This window comes from Pimephales promelas, chromosome 12, assembly GCF_988280905.1.
Source record: "Pimephales promelas chromosome 12, fPimPro1.hap1.1, whole genome shotgun sequence".
Lineage (NCBI taxonomy): Eukaryota > Metazoa > Chordata > Actinopteri > Cypriniformes > Leuciscidae > Pimephales > Pimephales promelas.
The window spans coordinates 30,100,599-30,120,754 of NC_142780.1; the positions used below are offsets into that span (position 1 = coordinate 30,100,599).

The 20,156-nt window shown below is 37.1% G+C and overlaps 1 protein-coding gene and 1 long non-coding RNA gene across 3 annotated transcripts; one reads left to right on the forward strand and one right to left on the reverse strand.

Moving 5' to 3' along the window:
• Positions 1 to 956: 956 nt before the first annotated feature.
• Positions 957 to 2,475, forward strand: LOC120462228 (uncharacterized). The gene is made up of 2 exons (XR_005618326.2): positions 957 to 1,065; positions 2,187 to 2,475. It is a non-coding gene; the product is annotated as an uncharacterized LOC120462228 (long non-coding RNA).
• thbs3a (thrombospondin 3a) lies at positions 1,806 to 20,071 on the reverse strand. 2 transcript variants are annotated; one of them, XM_039650697.2, is made up of 23 exons: positions 19,388 to 20,071; positions 16,773 to 16,979; positions 16,175 to 16,428; positions 15,147 to 15,249; positions 15,013 to 15,039; positions 14,834 to 14,916; positions 14,711 to 14,762; positions 14,357 to 14,505; positions 14,060 to 14,200; positions 12,951 to 13,025; positions 12,699 to 12,851; positions 11,905 to 12,015; positions 10,632 to 10,739; positions 9,640 to 9,799; positions 9,429 to 9,547; positions 8,596 to 8,648; positions 7,557 to 7,759; positions 7,301 to 7,479; positions 5,653 to 5,701; positions 5,379 to 5,575; positions 5,125 to 5,297; positions 2,562 to 2,701; positions 1,806 to 2,389 (listed from the first exon to the last, which is right to left on the reverse strand). In XM_039650697.2, the coding sequence occupies exons 2-23, from the start codon at positions 16,882 to 16,884 to the stop codon at positions 2,328 to 2,330; spliced, it is 2,703 nt and encodes a 900-aa protein (XP_039506631.1). In that variant the 5' UTR covers positions 16,885 to 16,979; positions 19,388 to 20,071; the 3' UTR covers positions 1,806 to 2,327. The 2 variants fall into 2 exon arrangements, with proteins under 2 accessions (XP_039506631.1, XP_039506630.2); XM_039650696.2 differs by lacking the exon at positions 19,388 to 20,071 and adding an exon at positions 18,195 to 18,587.
• Between the last annotated feature and the right edge of the window lie 85 nt (positions 20,072 to 20,156).

Here is a 20,156-nt window from a genome sequence, read left to right on the forward strand (position 1 = left end):
TAGGTGAGTAACAAACTCCTTGTGGGGTCAGGAGAAAACTTTCCATTTCAGTATTATTTGTTGAGTATATTTAGTGAAGTTCGTTATTCAACTTATTATTATAGACAACTTTATTTTCTTTATAAACATATAGAGTTGAATTTGTGTTGTACATCTTTGTCTACTGGACTATTCGCTGGTCAACAGATTACCCCGTTACTAAGCAACAGTGATTCTCAACCAGCAGCACGCGCGTACGCCAGGAATACGTGGAACGATTTCGCTTTCGCGCTGTTAAACCAAAAAAAGCAAAAGAAAACAAATTAAATTGATATTACACTTATTTATAATACTTAAATATTTGAGCTGTCATTATATATTAAGATAACTAATAAATAACCGAATAAGGCACTCAACACGAAACAATAAACTTATTCAAATCTGCGACAATTTAATTGGTCTACAACTTTTCCGACACACAAGATATCCTGTTATTGTTTTATTATTATCGTAAAGGTTTTACATGTTCATATAAGTTTATAAGAATATTACTGATGGGAATGTGTGGGGATAAGACAAAAAAAGGTTGTAAAAACTTTGGTGGGAATCATACAGTAATGTTACCTTATATTCAGAGTTTCACAAGATTTTGAAGATCATGCAAACAAAGTTTAGCCCTCAGGTGCTCCAAAACCCACATGCCGCAATGGTCCTTCCCTACTAAATGAAAAAACTTTTGCAAACAAGCAGAAAACTTCATATAAAAACACCATTTTGATGGTTTCAAACTATTCTATGTAAGACATTGTAAATAAATGTGTATTTGTGTTAATGTTGTAGTTCTGCAGAGAAGTCGTCTGAACTGAAGCCTTCAAGAGTGTGTTTGAAGTCCTGCGGTCTGGCAGGTGTGGGATGCTGTGCACTGTTGTTCAATCTCCCGCCAATATTGCACTCGTCCCGGCCTCCCTGACCACGAGGAACACGCGACTCCCCGCTGGAATCTCCCGCCACCACAACAACAGAACTGTTATGAACTGTTCGACCACTAGGGCGGCGCCAGACTGCAGGTGTTTCTTCAACACCAGTGTGAGTACATGGCTGCTTCCGAAATCGCATACTTTCCTCTATATAGTGGGCAAAAAACAGTATGTGACAAAAATAGTAAGCCCAAACTCACAGTACTCATAAAAGAGTAGGCAAAAAGTACCCAGATGACCTACTTCATGACCCAGCGAGATTCTGAAGTGTGCATATGATGGACACTTTACTATCCCATGAGGAAGAAAGAGGAATGGCAGTGAAGCGACTGATGCTAGTAGGCCACATCATAATGACAGCATAGTGAGTGAATCTAGTATGTCCAGATTACATTTAAACTACACACATTCATACAATATAGATAGAACATAATTTTTAGCAGTCATGAAGTAATTACTTCTTTAAAATAAGTACCTACTCAAGTATGCAATTTCGGACACAGCATATGACAGTGGCTATGGCTATGTATGAATGGAATACTAACTTACTGCTTGCCGACTGTTTTGGAACATGCACTGTATAGTGTGTACTCATTTTGCATTGCATTGTGGGATAGAGTATTCTACACAGTGTGCTCTGCTGCATACTACACAATAAAACAAGTGCTTTTGGATAATTCTGGTGTTTCTGCATACATAAAATTGATTATATATATATATATATATTTGAAAATATAAAATGATACATGTATTTAATGATTCCATGTATTTAATATCCAATAAATGTAATGTTTTATATATATAATTTTTACTTGAACATTTATAGTAGATATGACATTTTCCCCCATAATGGCTGAGATGGTTTTATTTTAATTAATGTTAAATTAATATATTTCCATACATATGCTTGAGTGTTGAAAGAGAGCTCATCTCTTATTCATTATTAATGAAATACAGAACTGGAGAATTGGGATTGACACATTAAAATGTCACTTTTGCCATTTTTAAAATTGACTGTTGTCATTATATTATAGAACAAAAGTACTGTCGGGTATTTATTGTGTTCTAGAAAATACACCATATCCCTTTATTTTAAGACATAATGTTAGTGCATACACACTCTAATGAACTCTTTCAAACATACACTCTCATACTCACATTATACGGCTCCGCAACGACACAAAAACACGCAAAGGGTAAAATAAAAGTCTTTTTTCTCCTTTCATTCAGTCTCCTTAACCGGAGTAACACCGACGCTGGGTTTATCTCTCATCTGTCCTGGTTGTTTGGTCCCTCGTACACAGGAGTTCAGTGACCCCACACTGGGTTTCAGGGGGTCGAGAGAACGAGACGGAAGGCGTCTCGCTCCTCTCACACCTTTATGTGCATTAGAACCTGTTTACGGTGTATACTGAAGTCCTCTGGAACAGTATCTGGAAAAGATATGTTAAAGTCTGCTTATTGTTTTATTCTTCTGTTGTAATGCTGGGTTTTGTCAATAAACAACTTTTATACCGAATTTGCAGATTTCTTGGATACTTTGAGTGTTGGATTTGGGGCTCTAGGGATCATGATTTAAATATCAAAGAGTGGATTAATCTTTACCATTACAGCGGTAGCGCAGATTGGACCAAATGATGTTCTCTTGAGAGAAGCAGAACACGCCCAAGCGGCCTCCTCTCATGGAGGTGTCAATCACAACATTGGAGTCAGCCACCATCTCTGTGCCTTCATACAGCTTCACCCTGCGACAGAAGCACACACACACACACACGAAAGTTACTGTCAAATACTACTGTGCAGGACTACCACTGGACCCAGATTTAATAAACGACAGCAAAATTGTTTAACGTACAAAAGTGAGCAAACATATCATAATTAGACAAATTAAGTTTTACAAGTGTAGAAATTGCAGTATGTGTGTGTGTGTGTATATATATATATATATAAATGTATATTTGTTAATACATTAGATATTTTCAAAATATATACTATATAAATGTATTTGTTAAAACATAACATAATATTTTATAAATATTATAATACTATTATTAAATCTAATATATAGATTATATACCATATTATATGTTATGTCTGCTTTCAAAATATACATTAAATAAATAATATATAAAAAAATATTTATTAAATAATATAATTGATATCTAATGTATTCAAATATATAATAAATAATATATAAATCTAATCATTAAAATGTATAAAATATTACAAAAATATTTGGATTTTATGAGTATTATTACCAACTAACAAATGAATTTGCACCAAAGAACTTTTGTTGTTAATGTTAAAATTTGTGCGTCCAGTAACTCTAAAGAAGCATTTTGTCCCCCACTTAAAAACCCATTTATTTTGCAATCCCAACTTTATAATTTGCATTTAGCATCGCCGACCCAATTTTGAGAAGCGTTGTTCTGGAATATTTGATCTGAATGAAGCAGAGAACCGTTTTATGCTACAGGCCACTACTAAACTCCACCTGCTCGACCGCTAATTACCTGATAATAAATGAGATCTAATTTGATTTAGCAGCAGGCCGGACTTAAATTGCATTATGTATGAGCAGAGAACGGTTGCAGCACAATTCAGAGTGAGTGTGTGTGCGTACTGAAGTCCAGTGCTTTATTCACTCCTCTCACTGAATACAAAGCAGGTGTGTTTATGTGTGTGTGTTTGAAAAGGCCCTTACAAAGCCTCAGCTACACATTGTCTAACACAAATGTGCATACACGTGTACGTACACACACACACACACACACTGAGCTCCACACAGTTTTCTCTCTTCTTAAACTAGAATCTTGGGAATGTTCTAAAAAGTTCTAAGACTCAAAGCTTAAAAGCTTCAGAACTGTTTAACTATTAAATGAGAATTTATTTTACACAATATCTGTTATGACATTGCTGGAGTTTATGTGTTGTTTCTTTGGCATGAGCATCTGATTTACAATACAATGCCAAGAAATTACGCAGAACAGGAAATCATACACAATACACGTTTAACTGTCCTCTGCGGTCCGTTCTCATTCTTTCTTTAACGGCCTGTCCACTACAGTAGTTTCCGTTGGATCTGCATATGAACAGGCACCAAGAAAATTCTTGCCAAGGATTTCATTGGCATGGCAACCACAACAATGGGCGGCCAGGGGGCCCAACCACTCAGCAGAGTCTCAGGGGTGTGAGGAGGGCAAGAGGAGGGGGCAATTGTGAAGAAATTTTAAGGATAGCGAGTCATAGCACGCCCACCCCCGCTCTCCCTTCCCCTCCCAGTATACCAGCACGAGGTTCTATCAGCAGCCGCTCACACCAGTGAGTGCAGTCATTGACCCAATCTGGTATTGCGCCCTCTTGTGTCAACAAACGTAGCCCATAATCGGACAGAAAAAAAGTTGCTTCAGCAAGGACCAATGTCTTGTATAATTACAGTTAATAAAGGAATACACAAGGTAAATAATATAATTCAAAAGTTAACAAAAACATTTTTGCCATGCAGTCAATAACAATACTTTCAATTAGTGAAACAAAATGGTTTACAGTAATGTACAGTTCCATTCAAAAGTTTATTTTTGTGTTTTTGAAAAGTCTCTTATGCTCATAGTCTTATTTGCTCAAAGGTTGCATTTATTTGATCAAATACAGTAATATTGTGAAATATTACAACTAGTGTTATTTTATTAACATTGAGATACTTATATATTTGATTAATATTTTTGAGTTGGTTTTTATTTTTGTGTATTTATCAAGTTAAACTAAATGAAAATGAAAAAGTTTTCCCTGTAAACAAGCTGAAATAAAATAAGTTTTTAGTCAAGTATAATAACCCTGATTACAACTTAAAACAATATATTTTTTATGTTTTAACATTTAATTTATTCCTGAGGGAAAGCTGTATTTTCAGTGTCATTACTCCAGTCTTCAGTCATGATCCTTCAGAAATCATTCGAAAATGCTGATTTGCTGCTCTAGAAACATTTCGTATTATTATCAATATTGAAAACAGTTGTGCTGCTTCATATTTTTGTGGAAAGAGTGAAAATAAAATGTATGCTGAATTCTTTGATGAATAGAATTTAAGTAAAAAAAACAAATCTAACTCACAGCAAACTTTTGAACAGTAGTGTATATCATGCTGCTGCACACTTGTAGATCATCTCACCTGATATAGCCGACCTGTGGCCGGTGACTGAGCTGCCACCGGTACGAGGTTTTATCTTGCCAGCCGACATTACGTGGGTCTTTCCACAGCAGTTTCACCTCTCCATCCGTTTCCCCCGTGTGCCACAGAGCGTTACGAAGAAATTCACCGGGGCCTGTACGAGACTTCACTGCCTACACAAACACAAGAGGTCATATGAACATTAGCAAGCCAATATATTTCAATGAAACTATACAATTAAGTAACATTCGTACCTTGAGCTGCAGGCCCGGTTCAGCCATGGCCCTGAATGGGACCGACTGCCAGTAGGTCTGTTCGGTCTGCTTCCACATCACCACATAGAAACTAGACGAATCCTGATAGCCGAAGATGAAGCCGGCGTAGTCGTCATCAGTCACCGTGTTAACGTGAAAAGTTCCCTCGAAGTCCACACCATTAAACGCTGTGTAACCTGTGGAGAAGTGATTTAGAGTTTAAGTTTGAGTGTCTGCTGGGCGTTTAGCTGTTGAAATCTGAAACCGGACTCACCCACTGCTAAGCCCGGGTCGCTGTTCATGGTTTGAACAATCTCCATTCCCTGAAACCCAAATTCATCTGTATTAATACAAGCCAGGGGCGTAGAATTTAGTAGTGACGCTAGGGATGTGTCCCTAGCAATAATTTCAATCAAAACTTAATGTCCCTGTCCCCACCACTTTTAAATTCAAACCTACGCCACTGATACAAGCACTCAGCAAAGTACAGAAAATTACAGACTTCATCTTTAAATAATATCAATAACATCATGGATGCAAATTGTTATTTGCAAATTTGTTATTTGGCTACATTTAAAGGTGCAATGTGTAACAAAGTTGAGTATCTATTAACAGAAATGCAATATGACATCCATAACTATGTTTTCAGTGGTGTATAAAGAACTTACTTAATTAGCCGTAATGTTTTTATTACCTTAGAATGAGACATCAATAGCTCCATAACCGCGGGAATCCCCTTCTATGAAGGTCGCCATGTTGTGACGTCATATTCCTACCGTAGCCGAACGCGAACAAACAGCGCTACAGAACGCGTTTCATCACTACCTTGAAAGAGAAGTAGCGGAAAGCTGGAAGCTAGCCTTACACTCCGTGAGTAGTGACTTTTCCCTTGTGAGTGGTGTAAAATATGTATTTGGGATTGTTTCATGTAACTTAGTTCTCCCTCGCTGTGTTATGGGTTTGTTATGTTGGGGATAGATGTGCTGTTACGTTCGTGAGACAGCTGATGATTAGTATTCATGTCATTGACCGTAAAACAGTACGTTACAGGAATCACTAACCCGTCGATAGAGACTTTTACTAAAGTCTTTTATCACTAAAGTCGATCGCGAAGAATTTTAAAAATCAGAGAAAAAAAGCCTATTGTGTGTAGTAAATAGTATCTATGGGATGCGGAGATGACATGATTGTAACAGCGCGCGCAGTTCCGACCTTTGGACTCATGCAGACGCGTCCCAGCTCAGCCACAGTAACAGCTCATATTAGCCAGCTAAACTATTACTACCCTGTTAGAAAAAATATATAGCTGCTCCCTCGCTGTATTATGGGTTTGCTACAGTATGTGGGGAGAAATGTGCTGCTGGTTACGTTTGTGAGACAATCAGCTGATTATTATTTTATTAAATTATAGATTAAAACCCTTGATCCTCACCTGACTATGGCTTTGTAAACAGACAGTATTCATGATGTGGTTTATAATGGACTGTGGTACAGAAACAGTGACAATGTTACACACTCTTGGCTTACTCTGGCTATTCTCTGCTGTCTCAGCCGACGAGATGTTTGTCCCGTTTTAGCAACCGTAGCTTCTTCGAAAGGGAGGGGTGAGCAGTGGGCTGAGCCCTTGGTGCAAACTCGCAACCGAACCACTAGATGTCGCTAAAAGTCACACATTGCTCCTTTAATGCCCTTCCGATATTTATCCTTGTTTTTGCATGGGCCGGTTTCAGTCTTTTTTTTTTCTGTACTGTAGCCACTCCGCATTTTATGCATTTTACAGCAGGTGAATCTCCAGTGATTGTCGTTTGAACCTTTCTGGATCCGCCATTAAATTATTTTAATTATTTAAACTTGAATTATATCAGGTGCTGTGAGAAACTTACATTTTAGGCACATTTTGTCAATTTTGCATGATGGTTTACCTGATTAAGCACCACCCAGTTTGGGTCGATCTGAGCGTCACCCTCAGGGTCTAGAATGACCGTCTGATAGGCTCTGAAATCCGTGAGAGTGACTTCAGCACTTTCTGGACACACGTCAACCACATCCAGTACAGCGTCATTGTCAAAGTCATTCTCACACACGTCACCAACACCGTTACCTAAATGACAAGAAAAGAATTAGGCAAGTCATTCATAAGGAACATTATTTACCATCAGTGGATATGAAAGCTCTTACCGTCCGAGTCTTTCTGGTTGGGGTTGGAAATGAGTCTGCAGTTATCAGGTCCGATGCCATTGATGGCGTGATTGTCCGGGATCCCATCGTTATCGTCGTCTTCGTCACAGTCATCTCCAATGCCGTCGTTATCCGAGTCAAGTTGAGAGCTGTTTGGAATGTCGGGGCAGTTATCTCGAGTGTCCTGGTGTCCGTCTCCATCACTGAAAACACACAACATTCAACATTATGAGCTGAACTGAAATGAGGTGATAATAAACAGTATAAGCAACAATGAGACACAAAGGCTTGGTTCACACTGTCATTCCAAATCAGATTATTTGTATATCCGATTGAAATATGATTTAAAAATGACTGAATGTCCACACTGTGTATCACAACTGATCCAATTTGTGTGTGCTGTGGCGCTTTCATTTTCCAGAATAATTGGGTTGGTTTCTATGCCAATGGAGTTGCATTGGTAGGCATACGCCAAAAAGCATCAACAACAACATGGAGTGGGTTCCAATGACGAGTAGCCACGGCACTGGACTACTATGTCTAATGAAAGCAGTGGCTGCTTTATCCATCTCCGCCTGTCTCAAAATTCAAAGAGGATTGTGGATGCATCCTCCCACTCATGTGGTTACCAAATTTGATGAAGGGATGTGGCTGTTAAACTTCAGAATGCGTGCCGGCACATTCATCACCTGTGGTGCATCAATGTCTGATGTGTTTACCTTTTACATGCTGTGAAAGTGACATGTGACAAGTCAAAAAGCTCAGCAAAATCCAATCAGAACAGTCAGACAAACAAATTTCCAATTTTTTTGTTATTTAAATTGAAACAGACTTCTAAAAATCTGATTTCATGTGATTTTTTGCTGTTCACTCTTACTAAATACGATCAGATATGCACAAAATTTTAATCCGGACTGACAGTCTGAACGAAGCATAGATGGCAGCAATCTTCCCATATACAGGTTAGTGAGTAAAAAGGATAGTCTGCCAATTGTGGGATTTATATATTTAGATTGACCAGAGTTGTGCGCGTACTCACGTGTCTTGGTTGGTGTCACAAACATCCCCGACCAAGTCATTGTCTACATCTGTCTGCAATAGTATTAACTGAGTTTATTATTCATACATTTAATTTGAGAAAAAAAGTAGATAAAACAGACCATTCACTGCAAAAGCAACATTTTGCTGTTTTTTAGTTACTCAAACAATTTGTCAAAGAGATATTTCACCCCATAATTTAAAATTCTGTCATCATTTACTAATGTCATCCAAAATAGGATTAATAGAGTTAAACAAAACTTAACTTATTAAAAATATTTATGTTATTGAAATCAAGCTGAGACAAAATAAAATAAATACTAAATGCAAAACCAAATTAAAATGAACTGAAATCAAACAACTCAACTGTAATAAGTTGAAGTACTTGTTACAAAAATTAAAACGGATTAATTGATTACACCTAAATAGTAATATAAAAAATACAATTTAAATAAACCAAAAACATTGAATAGAGGTTAATTCAAAATATTAACAAAAGCTATCGTAGTATATAAATAATACTTAAATAGCAATAGTTTCAAACCTGTATGACTTTCTTTTGTGGATCACAAGTTCAAAAATATACACTGGTCAAAGCCTTCAAGTTTCAAATTGACTAAAAAGCACCATAAGGTATTATAAAAGTGTATATATGATAGCTTTGTATGAGGAACAAACCAAAATTGAATTCCCTCCATTGTAGCTCTCAAATCAAATAGCTTTAAATATGTCCTTTTTTTATTGTCCTTAAAAGAAAGTCACACAACTTCTTTGTGACACTGTGTCAACTTACAATGAAAGTGTAAAGTTTGATATAAAGTAATGATGCAGTACCTGCATGGGGTTGCTGATCTCAGGACAGCTGTCACATGCATCACCCACTCCGTCTCTGTCCCGGTCCGTTTGCATTGGGTTCGGCACTTTGGGACAGTTATCCAGCACATTCTGGATTCCTGCAAAACATCCACACACATCACATACACAAATGATGATGATCTTGTTAAGACTCAAAGTGGAGCAATTCATCAAGATGAACAGTCTTTACCATCTCCATCGATGTCTTCATCGCAAGAGTCTCCCTCTCCATTATTGTCGGTATCTTTCTGGTCAATGTTGGGAACGGTGGGACAGTTATCACACGCGTCACCGAATGAATCGGTGTCAGAGTTCTGCTGATCTTTATTGGACACCAACCGACAGTTGTCCTGAAACATACACATTCATTCATAGAGAGACATGCATTCACTTCGAAAGGACTCATAAATGGAATTGCTATGGAAAAACTGACACCACTGTTACCGAGACTTTGTTTAATAGCAAAAGTAACAAAGCTCAAAGCTTATTGCGAATTATTTGATGGGAGGCGCTACAAAGTTTTGTTCATTCATCAACTGAAAACAGCATAGACTAAAACATCGATTCTTGAGATTTAAGAATAGATATTGGTTCATAAAAATGAGAATAGATTAAAATCGAGAAAGTTATATTACATCTATTTTTAGAAATGTTTCATTTTATATTTTAGAAAACTGAATAGGGTCAATAGTCTGGAAACACAAATATTTTTCCTTACCCTGATTTATTTTTTCCATAATTTTCCAGACTTTTCCAGACAGAATTACTCAAATCAAATTCCATTATTTTCCAAATTGCGTAGGAACCCTGCGTCTCATTGTGTATCAAGCGCCTTTGACGCTAAAATTCAGATATGGTAATGGCCATTATGTTTCCCACGTGCGCTGTATGCGTTAGACCAATCACAACAGACTGAGCCATCTGACCAATCAGAGCAGAGAAGGCTCTCGGAGAGGGATTTAGAGAGGCTGAATCTTCAAACTAACCGTTTTCAGACTTCAGAGAAATTAGGTAAAGTGCAATCTATATTATGAGAAAATTAAAGTGCTCTTTGATCTTGGATGCAGGTAAAACTATTGCAGGAAACCTCAAAAACAAAATGAGCAACTTTTAAAATAGCATTATATGGGCAATTATTTTAGTTAAGATTAACAACACTGGTCGGATGGGACACAAACACACCTCTACGTTCTTTATTCCGTCTCCATCGGCATCCTCATCACACTGGTCTCCGATCCCATCGTTATCTGCATCTTCTTGACCAGAGTTGGGTGTGAACACGCAGTTGTCCTGAAAAACAAAGAAAATCAAAAAACCCTAGCACAACACTTCAAGCTGGAACTGAATTAAATCCTGCTTTCAGACGTACTGAATCTAAGAGAGTTCATGGGACAGCAAACTAGTGAATCTGTCATATAAAAGTCCAAACAAACTCAAAAACAAACTTGGTTTATGCAAACACATTACCTCATCTAGGACGAATAGCTTAATTTACTTGAAAGGTACATGACGTGTGAACAATTGCACTTGAACTGGAAATATTGAAGTCAATAAACTATCAGAATAAATAGAAAAATATGGTTTCCCAACAATACTTATAAATAATTTCAAATCAGTAGGGGTGTAACGACACACGTTTTGGTCTTGAACCGTTCGGTACGAGTCTTTTGGTTCGGTGTGCATTACAAACCGAATGATTCGTAGGACCATTTTTTCTGCTGGTGCGACCAAAAGTTTGTTAGCAGTCGTGACTCGTGACCATCACAACGTTGCCCAAAATCAACTGGCAAACGTACTGAAAGCTGAACGAAACTGTGCTACTAATTTGTGCTTAAAGAACCGTTTATCAGTTTGAACCAGTGCAGCGCGAGCCGATCTTGATCAAGCGACACTGTTACTACTACACAGTGCTAAGAGATCCAGTAAAGAAAGCATTTGAATTCTCCACAGAAGTAATAACATCGATGCGAGATCTAGTGAGAAGCATTCAAATTTCTCAGTTTTAACCGTAGATCTCTATTAGATCAAACAGCGCTGATGTGGAAACCAGGAGAAACATTATGCCATGATTGAACTACAGTAGTTCACAAATCAGCAACATTCATCATGGATTTAGTGTAGTAAAACTAACTGTAACCATGGAAGTTTGGCAGGAATAGTATGTAAAAATCCAGCACTTCAAACTCAAATATTATCATATTTAAATGTTATTTTCAATGTGACGACCTATTTGTTCATCTTTCAAAGATTACCCCCATTTATAAAACTAAAAGTTTCAAGATGTAGGAAAACTCACACTTGTTTAAAGATAATAAAGACATTAAATTAGCATTGTAACCAGAAGGTGTCTACCATTTCCACTCTTAAATTCTGTGAACCGTTACACCACCACAATTCAGTGAACATTGGTATGTGCAGGGAGAAGGATTGTGGGTAAAATGACTGAAATTCATACCTGTTTGCAGTGCTTGTTGTTGTCCATGCAGGGCAAGGAGCGATCCGGATAACCATCAATATCTGTGTCCATCCCACAAGTGTGACCATTACCAGCCCATCCAACATTACACTAAGAGAATCATGCAGAAGTTAATCAGAAAACTTTGACAGTCATGATGCAGTAAATGACACATGCAAATCTTAGTTTTTGTCCTAACCAGCCATGATAAGTGACAAGGCATTTAAAATGGCTCCAAAATGTTTTCGCAGTGATGCCATAGATAGAAGAACCATTTTTATTACACTTAAGAACATTTCAGTAACATTTTGTTCTTAGAGTAAAGAACTATTACTACTTTAGTTTTTATACTGTAAAGAACCTTTTGTGTAAAAAAGGTTCCATGGATGTTGAAGGTTCTTCATGGAACCATAGATACCAATAAAGAACCTTTATTTACTGCATTGTGATAGATAGCACCACAATTAAAAACAAATGTAGGGTGGGGTCTTGGTTTAATCCACTGATTGTTGATTGAATGAAAGCCAGCTTATAAGAAAGGGGCAGAGTTTAAGAGGACTAAATGACTGGAGAAGTTCGGTATAAATCACCAGAGAGGTCATTTTGATTAAAAATGATGAGATGAGATGAACAAAACAAAAACGAACAATGCGTGGATGAATCATTCACAATATGAATCATAAAATAATAGTGAATTTCCATTTCATGCTGACTTTAAGTTTTAAATTCTTTCTGATTGGATGTGAATTGTTTATCTTTCAAATCTTACAACAAGTAACTGAGTGTACACATACAGCACAGGTGACGTCCCCGTTCCGCTGAATGATGCAGTGAGCGTTAGTGTCACAGGGGTTGAAACTGAGCGAAGCACATGATTTCCGAGGGAAACATCCAGCTGTCTGATTCCCAACATATCCAATTTTACACTGACCACATCGATATGATCCCTGAGAGAAGGGAAAGAAGTTTAAAAAACATTAACACACACTGTGTGTGATTTCAGAGAAAATGTCTGGGATTTTTTTTATTATATGTCTCATACTCACAATGGTGTTGATGCAGATGGAGTTGGGTGTGCAGGCGTTGACCAAATCAAGACATTCATCGATGTCAGAGCATTCCTGATATAAATTCATTGTAAAAAGATGTTTGTTGCCACTTGTTTTGATATTGTGCAATCAGATGCAATGACATTGGGGCATTTTTAAGTGTAAATTATTTTTAAGGTCACTGTACCTGCAGGTGAGTGTTAGCATATTCCATATTGAGATTCGAATGAGCCCAAATTACAACCAAATTATTTCACCTTTATTCTGAAAAATGTTTGCCACTTCCGTTTGCCTTTTTTTTTGTTGCTATTTGGCACTTGCTTTCATCCTCTTAAATCTGCAGCCAAAATAATTAATTATACAGACTACCATTCAAAAGTTTCAGGTAGATTTTTTTTTTTTAAGAAATAATATTCTGCAAGGTAGGATGCATTTTTTTTATAAAAAGTGACAGCAAATACATTTATAATGTTACAAAATATATATATTTTAAAGAAATGCTGTTCTGAACTGCTGAAATGTCTATTTATCAAAGAACGCTGAAAAAATGATCTCAGATTGTTAGATTATTAGAATGATTTCTTAAGAATCATGTGACACTGAAGACTGCAGAAATGATGCTAATAAATCAATCACATTTTAAACATTCAAAAAGAGAGGGGGGGGGGGGGATTTGAACTTGAGTTAGCAACTTGACTCTTATGTATGTCTTTTTTAGACAGAATGGTAGAACAAGTGATGGAGACACACTGAATAAAATGCTCATTCACTCTGATGATAAAAGCATATGAAACCAGGAATCAGCCGTTACCCCAGTAACCCTGTAAACGAAGCAGGCTGCACTACTTTTTGTTTTTGTATTTAAATGTCATTTGACATGTTATTTGATCAGTCACATAACATCCAGTTATGCATGTTTGAACTTTTACTAAGTACCGTTACATGTTTTAAGATGTACATATTACAAATACATATAACACAAAGTTTGTTTTTAATTTCTTCTGGTCTTAAAAAGTCTTAAATTTGATTTAAAAAAAATGCAGCACAATATTATTTCACAATATTACTGTTTTTACCGTATCTTTGATCAAATAAATGCACTGTACCTGGCGGTAACTCTTAGCATATTCCACACCGACTCCAGAGAGAGGTGGACCCCATAGCCCAGGTGGGCAGGACTCACAGGTAAAACCTTTTGCAGTGTTGACACATGCACTTGGTGTATAACACGGCTGAGCCGCTGCACACTGATGGAGAGAGACATGCTAATCATTCAAATGATCTACATATAAATCAGCTTTATGATTAAAAAAACGATGAGACACTTGGAACATGGACATAAAAACTCACAGTGGGTTCTGGACCAAGACTTAACAGTACTCGAAGATAAAACCTACACCCACCTCATCTATATCCTTACAGTGTGTGCCGTTCCCTGTCATTCCCTCCGGACAGGGGCCACAACTGTACCCTGGGAAATCAAACGTCTCCATGCAGGCCACGCCCTTAAAGCAAGGATTGGGCTGACAGCGTGAACGTGGTTCATGAAATCCTTCAAACCAAAGAGATGAATTATCAAAGCAGATAGTCGAAAATGTAACATCATACTAGTAATACATACATAAACGAAAGCCCTTGCTGTCTGTGAGCAGAGAGTATTAGGACATATTCATAATAGAATAATACCAGACTACTTTCTGCACACTATACACTGCATGCTTCCTTTCTCTTTCTTCGGCTTGATGTTTGCTACTCACCACACATCTGGCACTCCAGAATAGCGTTCCTGACAAGAGACATTTCTTTCACCTAAATAGCACAAAAAATTAATTAATCATGAACAACTTCCCTTACAAATACACACTCACTCACTCACTCACCTGTTCTCTGATGTCCTCTCTCAGCTCTCCCAAAATCTGATTAAAGATGATCAGCTGGCCAATGAGAGCTTTAGTGTGGTCACCTGTACAAAAAATAATGCAACATCTTTAAATAAAATAAATAACAGCCAACAAATCGCATATTATGACTTCACCAATGTCCTGAGATGTCAACTCACCTAAAATAGAATTAACCTCACCATTCACTGAAAAACAAATTTTAAGCAAAAAACTTTCAGACAAAGATTTCGCTAGCAATCAAAACACTACATATTCAAGCCCCATGTACAGTCTTGTGATGATGTTGGCTAACCTATGTTGTATGAAGAGGCGTCTCCCTGAAACGGACAGTCGGTGAGAGCTCCAGCCTGGGCAACAGTGCCACCTAGTGCCACTTTAAGGGACTCCACTGATCCCTGGAAAACAAACTTGTTAGCTACAAGAGCTCCTCTGATTTCTGTACGTTCATCCTTTGGTCATAGTGTTTTATATAATACCAGTTTGGATATTATCATATCTGGATTTCAGGGTCTTACCCAATCATGACATCTAATCTTTCCTTCCATTAAAAATTAAAGGAATAGTTTACACAACAATGAAAACTCATTATTTAAAAAACCCAAGTTAAATCAGTCATTATTTACTTCTAAAACTGAATGCTGCTATTTGTCTGTGATGCACAAAAGGACAACCTTCGGAGAATAACCGTATACAAATTGGGAACTACACAAAAAAAATGTGTGATGAAAAAAAAAAACTAGTGATGTACTATAGATTAATCACATCTAACATAAAGGTATTGTGTTTATATAAAATGTGTGTATATACTGTATATTATCATATTTATATATGTATCATATGTGTGTGTATAATCGACTTACTGTTCAGAAATGTGGGGATATTACTCTTTTTTTATTAATAGTTTTATTCAGCAAATATGCATTCAATTAAAAAGTAAAGACTTTTACACTGTTTATTTCAAAATAATTTTTTTTTTTCTCAAAATTGATAATAATAATAATAAATGTTCCTTAAGCTCCAAATCAGCATATTAGAATGATTTCTGAAGGATCATGTAACACTGAAAACAGGAGTAATGATGCTGAAAATTAAGCTTTGCAATCGCAGAAATACATTACATTTTAAAATATATTAAAATAGAAAACATTTATTTTAAATTATAATAATTTTTCAACCCGTTTGAATGTTTTTCCCCAAAATAAATGCCTTAGTAAGCATAAGAGACTTCTTAAGAGTGTTTATGCAGCTGTTGCGTGAAGACATAATTTATCAAGACATAATGATGATCAAGGTCATATTGTGTTGGATGTTGGATCTCACCTGCATACGAGCGTATGCCTTGTGGCCATTGCGAATCTCCACCAGCTCGCTGTCTCTGGGTAAAGCGACCAATGGGGGCAGCCGCTGTGCGGAGTCAGCCAGACGGCAGTTCACAAACAGCTCCAGGTTCAGGTAGTCTCTGCGCAGGCCACCGACTCGTAGGATAACAGACTGAGGCCGTCCGTCGGCCACATTAGGTGTCTGCAGGTTTACTGTGTGCAGCTTCCCATCTTCACGAACATAACGGACCAGAACTAAAACAAACAAACCTTTTAGATCCATCTATACCACATTCATAACCATGTAATTCTACATATTGATGAGTGAAACAGGATATTCAATGAAAAAAAAAGAAGGGTGGGACTTGTTTTTATCCATCAAGAATTGATTGGATGGTGAAAAGTGGGCGTTCCATACTAAAATGGAGTTAAATCTCAATGCAGGTTTGTTGAAACAAGCAACCTGCTATTTGGCAGTTAGTCAACATAATACAACAGCCTATGCAGTGATGTCAGTGGAAAAGTAAAGTTGTTTCAGAGAAAAAGCAAGTTGATTATGATTATGATATAATGCTAAAAATGGGTCATCGCTGCAATACCTTTGTTAATTTTGCTCATGATGGCAACCTCCAGGTATTTCTTGCTATCCTGCTTGTTGTAGAGGCCCAGCAGAACTCCACCCAGTTTAGGAGGAAGACGAAACGTAGACATCACATACACATCACTGAGAGTCTTTAGTGCTAAAGAGACCTTCTCCACTGCAGCCACAGTCTGCTTCACATCCTCCAAACTCAACACGTCTATCACTGAGAGAGAGAAACAGAGACGGGGAGACATAAAGTAACAGGGATGAATAACCTCATATTGGAGCTGTTTCAAACCTGTACATATGTTTATTTCCCATGAAACAGAAGATTTTTTGCAGAATCTTCGGCGTCAATGTCGTACAATGACAAATCATAGTGACCACAGCTGTCAAAGTCTAATAACAACAAAAAATAACAATTTAATAAAAAACTATAAAAAAGCTGTGCATATGATTCATACGCTACACTATATTTAATTTTTTTAATGGCATTTAAATTTCCATTATTTTATTTTCGCAAGCTTTTCATATTCTATTTAAAATCTTTTATTTAAAATCAAAATGGATTCAAATTACTTCATAAAAAAGTATTCAGTGATGTAATCCAAGCACCACAATATGAAAGTAATGTAATCTGATTACTTTTGGGTTTCTTAAAGTCACATATGAAAATAAATTCAAGTAGGCCAAAAATCAATATTAAATTATATAGGCTAATTAATAATATTATATAACGCATTAGTCTATATAATTTCTATTTACCATCTGCTGTGATTATTCTTAATTGCTCCCATTCATCACCTCCTAATCTTTCGTCGTACTTGTTCTTAAGTTATTTGGCTGGTTAAAGGTCAAAGGTCATAAGTCAGCGAGTTGAACTCGAGAACTGAGCAGACCCATTTGTGAATGAATCATTCAGAATGGTTTTGTGAAATGGGTCAACTGAATAAACGAAAGAAAATCTGACGCAAAAAGAAGTTTTGAATCGAATCCCATATGAACGAGTCATGTGAATCATCATTATAATGCTTTTGCACCATTTTTGAAAGCGTTTGCTGCTATTCCTTATACATTGACATTGTATGGCTTATTATTATAGATTTATATTATAGATCTTTTGTCCACAGAGGAAAGCAAGTCATGCAGGTTTGGTAGAACATGAGAGTGAGTAAATGATGAATTGTCTACTATATTTCAGAGAGAAATTGCACTCTGTATCCTCTAAATCTGCTCATGCTCAGTGACTCTTTTTCTATCACAGTTCTCTCTCTTTTTCACAGTTCTTTTAACTGGACCATGTACGTTTAACGTTTTAAGTGAATATGGATTAAAGACGTTAAAAGAAAAACAAAACATTAACTGGTAATTAACTACCTGAGACAAGTTAGTATAACGTTAACTGATTAAGTGTAGAAAAAAAAGTCAGAATAATTACCCGGCACGTCTTGTTTCTCTGCGCTCTCTGCGTACAGGACGAACATCAACACGAAGAGACTGACCCAAAATGTCATGTTTACAAAATAACAAACGCAAAAAAATGATGCAGGGCCAGGGAATACCAGAAACAGATCCGTCAACGATGCATTGAAACACGAAATATTTCCACGCCACTGGAACAAACCTGCGCTATGAGAGAGAGAGAGAGAGAGGGAGAGAGAGAGAGAGAGAGAGAGAGAGAGAGAGAGAGAGAGAGAGAGAGAAAGAGAGAGAGAGAGAGAGAGAGTTGGGTTCACAGACGCTGTCCTGAGAGAACTGAATCCGCCCTCTTCATCAGCATACAATAGACTATCCAACTCAGGAGTAATTTAGTTGTTCACACAGGTTGCGTTCAGCGTTTATAGAGGACCGTAGAAGTCTCGAGACAGCTTTTTGAAAGTTTAACTATTTTTAACTGTTTTAAGTCTGTTTTCACGCTGCGTAACGTTAACTGCCATGGACGTGTGGTTGATTCTGGAAAAGAGGAAACCCGTTAAAAAGTTGCGCGCCTTTGTCAAGATATGTGGTCCCTCAGGTAGACTTTTATGGTAACTGAAAACGTGTTATTTAATTATTTTTAATATTTAAATATTATTTTAATTATTTTTTTTTCCACTTCAGAAGCCCAGCTAGCTTTAATTTGTATCGTGACTTCACACTGACCCTCAAGAAAATTCTGCGATAAAAACTAAAGACAGTTCAGTTGGCAAAAAAAAACACAATTTCCCTTAAAGGGATAGTTCTCCCAAAAATGAAATGTTGTTCCAACCCTGTATGAATTTTTTTTTTTATGCTAAACACAAAAAAATATATATTTTGAAGAATGTTGGTAATCAGACCAATCATTCCATAGAAGGAAGAAAACTATGGATGCCAATGGGTTACTGACAATCTTCAAAATATCTTTTTTTGTGTGTGTTCAGCAGACTAAAATATTTTAAATGACTAGAACAAATGCAAATACTGGCTTTGATCATCTATTCCTGCTCAAACTCAAAATTCCAGTGTCAGCTTTTGAATTCGCAGCAATCTGCAAGCAAACAAAAATGTATTGTCATAAAGAAAGCAAACGCTGCTGATTTTAAAGCAGAGCAGTATGAGGACTGTTCAGTCTCGACAGTCTGTCCTGGGGTGATGTTTATTTTTCATTACCTCGGAGTTTCCTTAGAAACAGCTTTTAACAGCAGGTGCCAGGGGAACAGTTCTGTCATACTTGAGCTTTACTGGACCCTGCAAGCAGAAAAAATTGTTCAGCTATATTTTGTACTACGCACCATCCGAAAGTGCTTTAAATGAGGGGACTTGTTAAACAGCCCTCTTCCCAGAAAGGAAAATATGAGTTGAGTAAAATTTTCACAATGGAGTCATGAATCTAACTTTTACACCCTGAACAAAACCAGAACCAGTTTGGTCCATGACACATAGTTTCAGAGCATAACCCCACCCATCACTTCCCCATCTCAATCCCTGTGTGGAAAATCAGCACAATCCAAAAGCATTTTTCCTTTTCAAACAGAAATTCGTTCCCAGATGATTTTTGTTGAGGTCATTAAACGCTGTCGTGCGGCTTCGGATGGGCTCTTGATTGCTCTGGATCTAGTGGTGGGGAGGGGGTTCACTATGTTTCCACACAAATACAAGGAAACAAACCCAGGAATGAACAGGAGCCAGAGAGAGATTCCAGTCTGGTGCTGTAACACACAGCTGTGTCTCCCCAGGGCACAAATTCACAGAGCTCTCGCTCAGCCGACTCTGATGATCGGAAACACTGCCGGCAGGTAAATTGTAGCTTGAAGAGAATATCTTTCTCTCTTACAACCTCCACATCACACACACAGTCCTCAGGGACCTTCTGTTACAACAATGCAACAGATAAAATCAGATTTTTGTAGGAGAAACCCCCTCAGTGTCAATGCAGCAT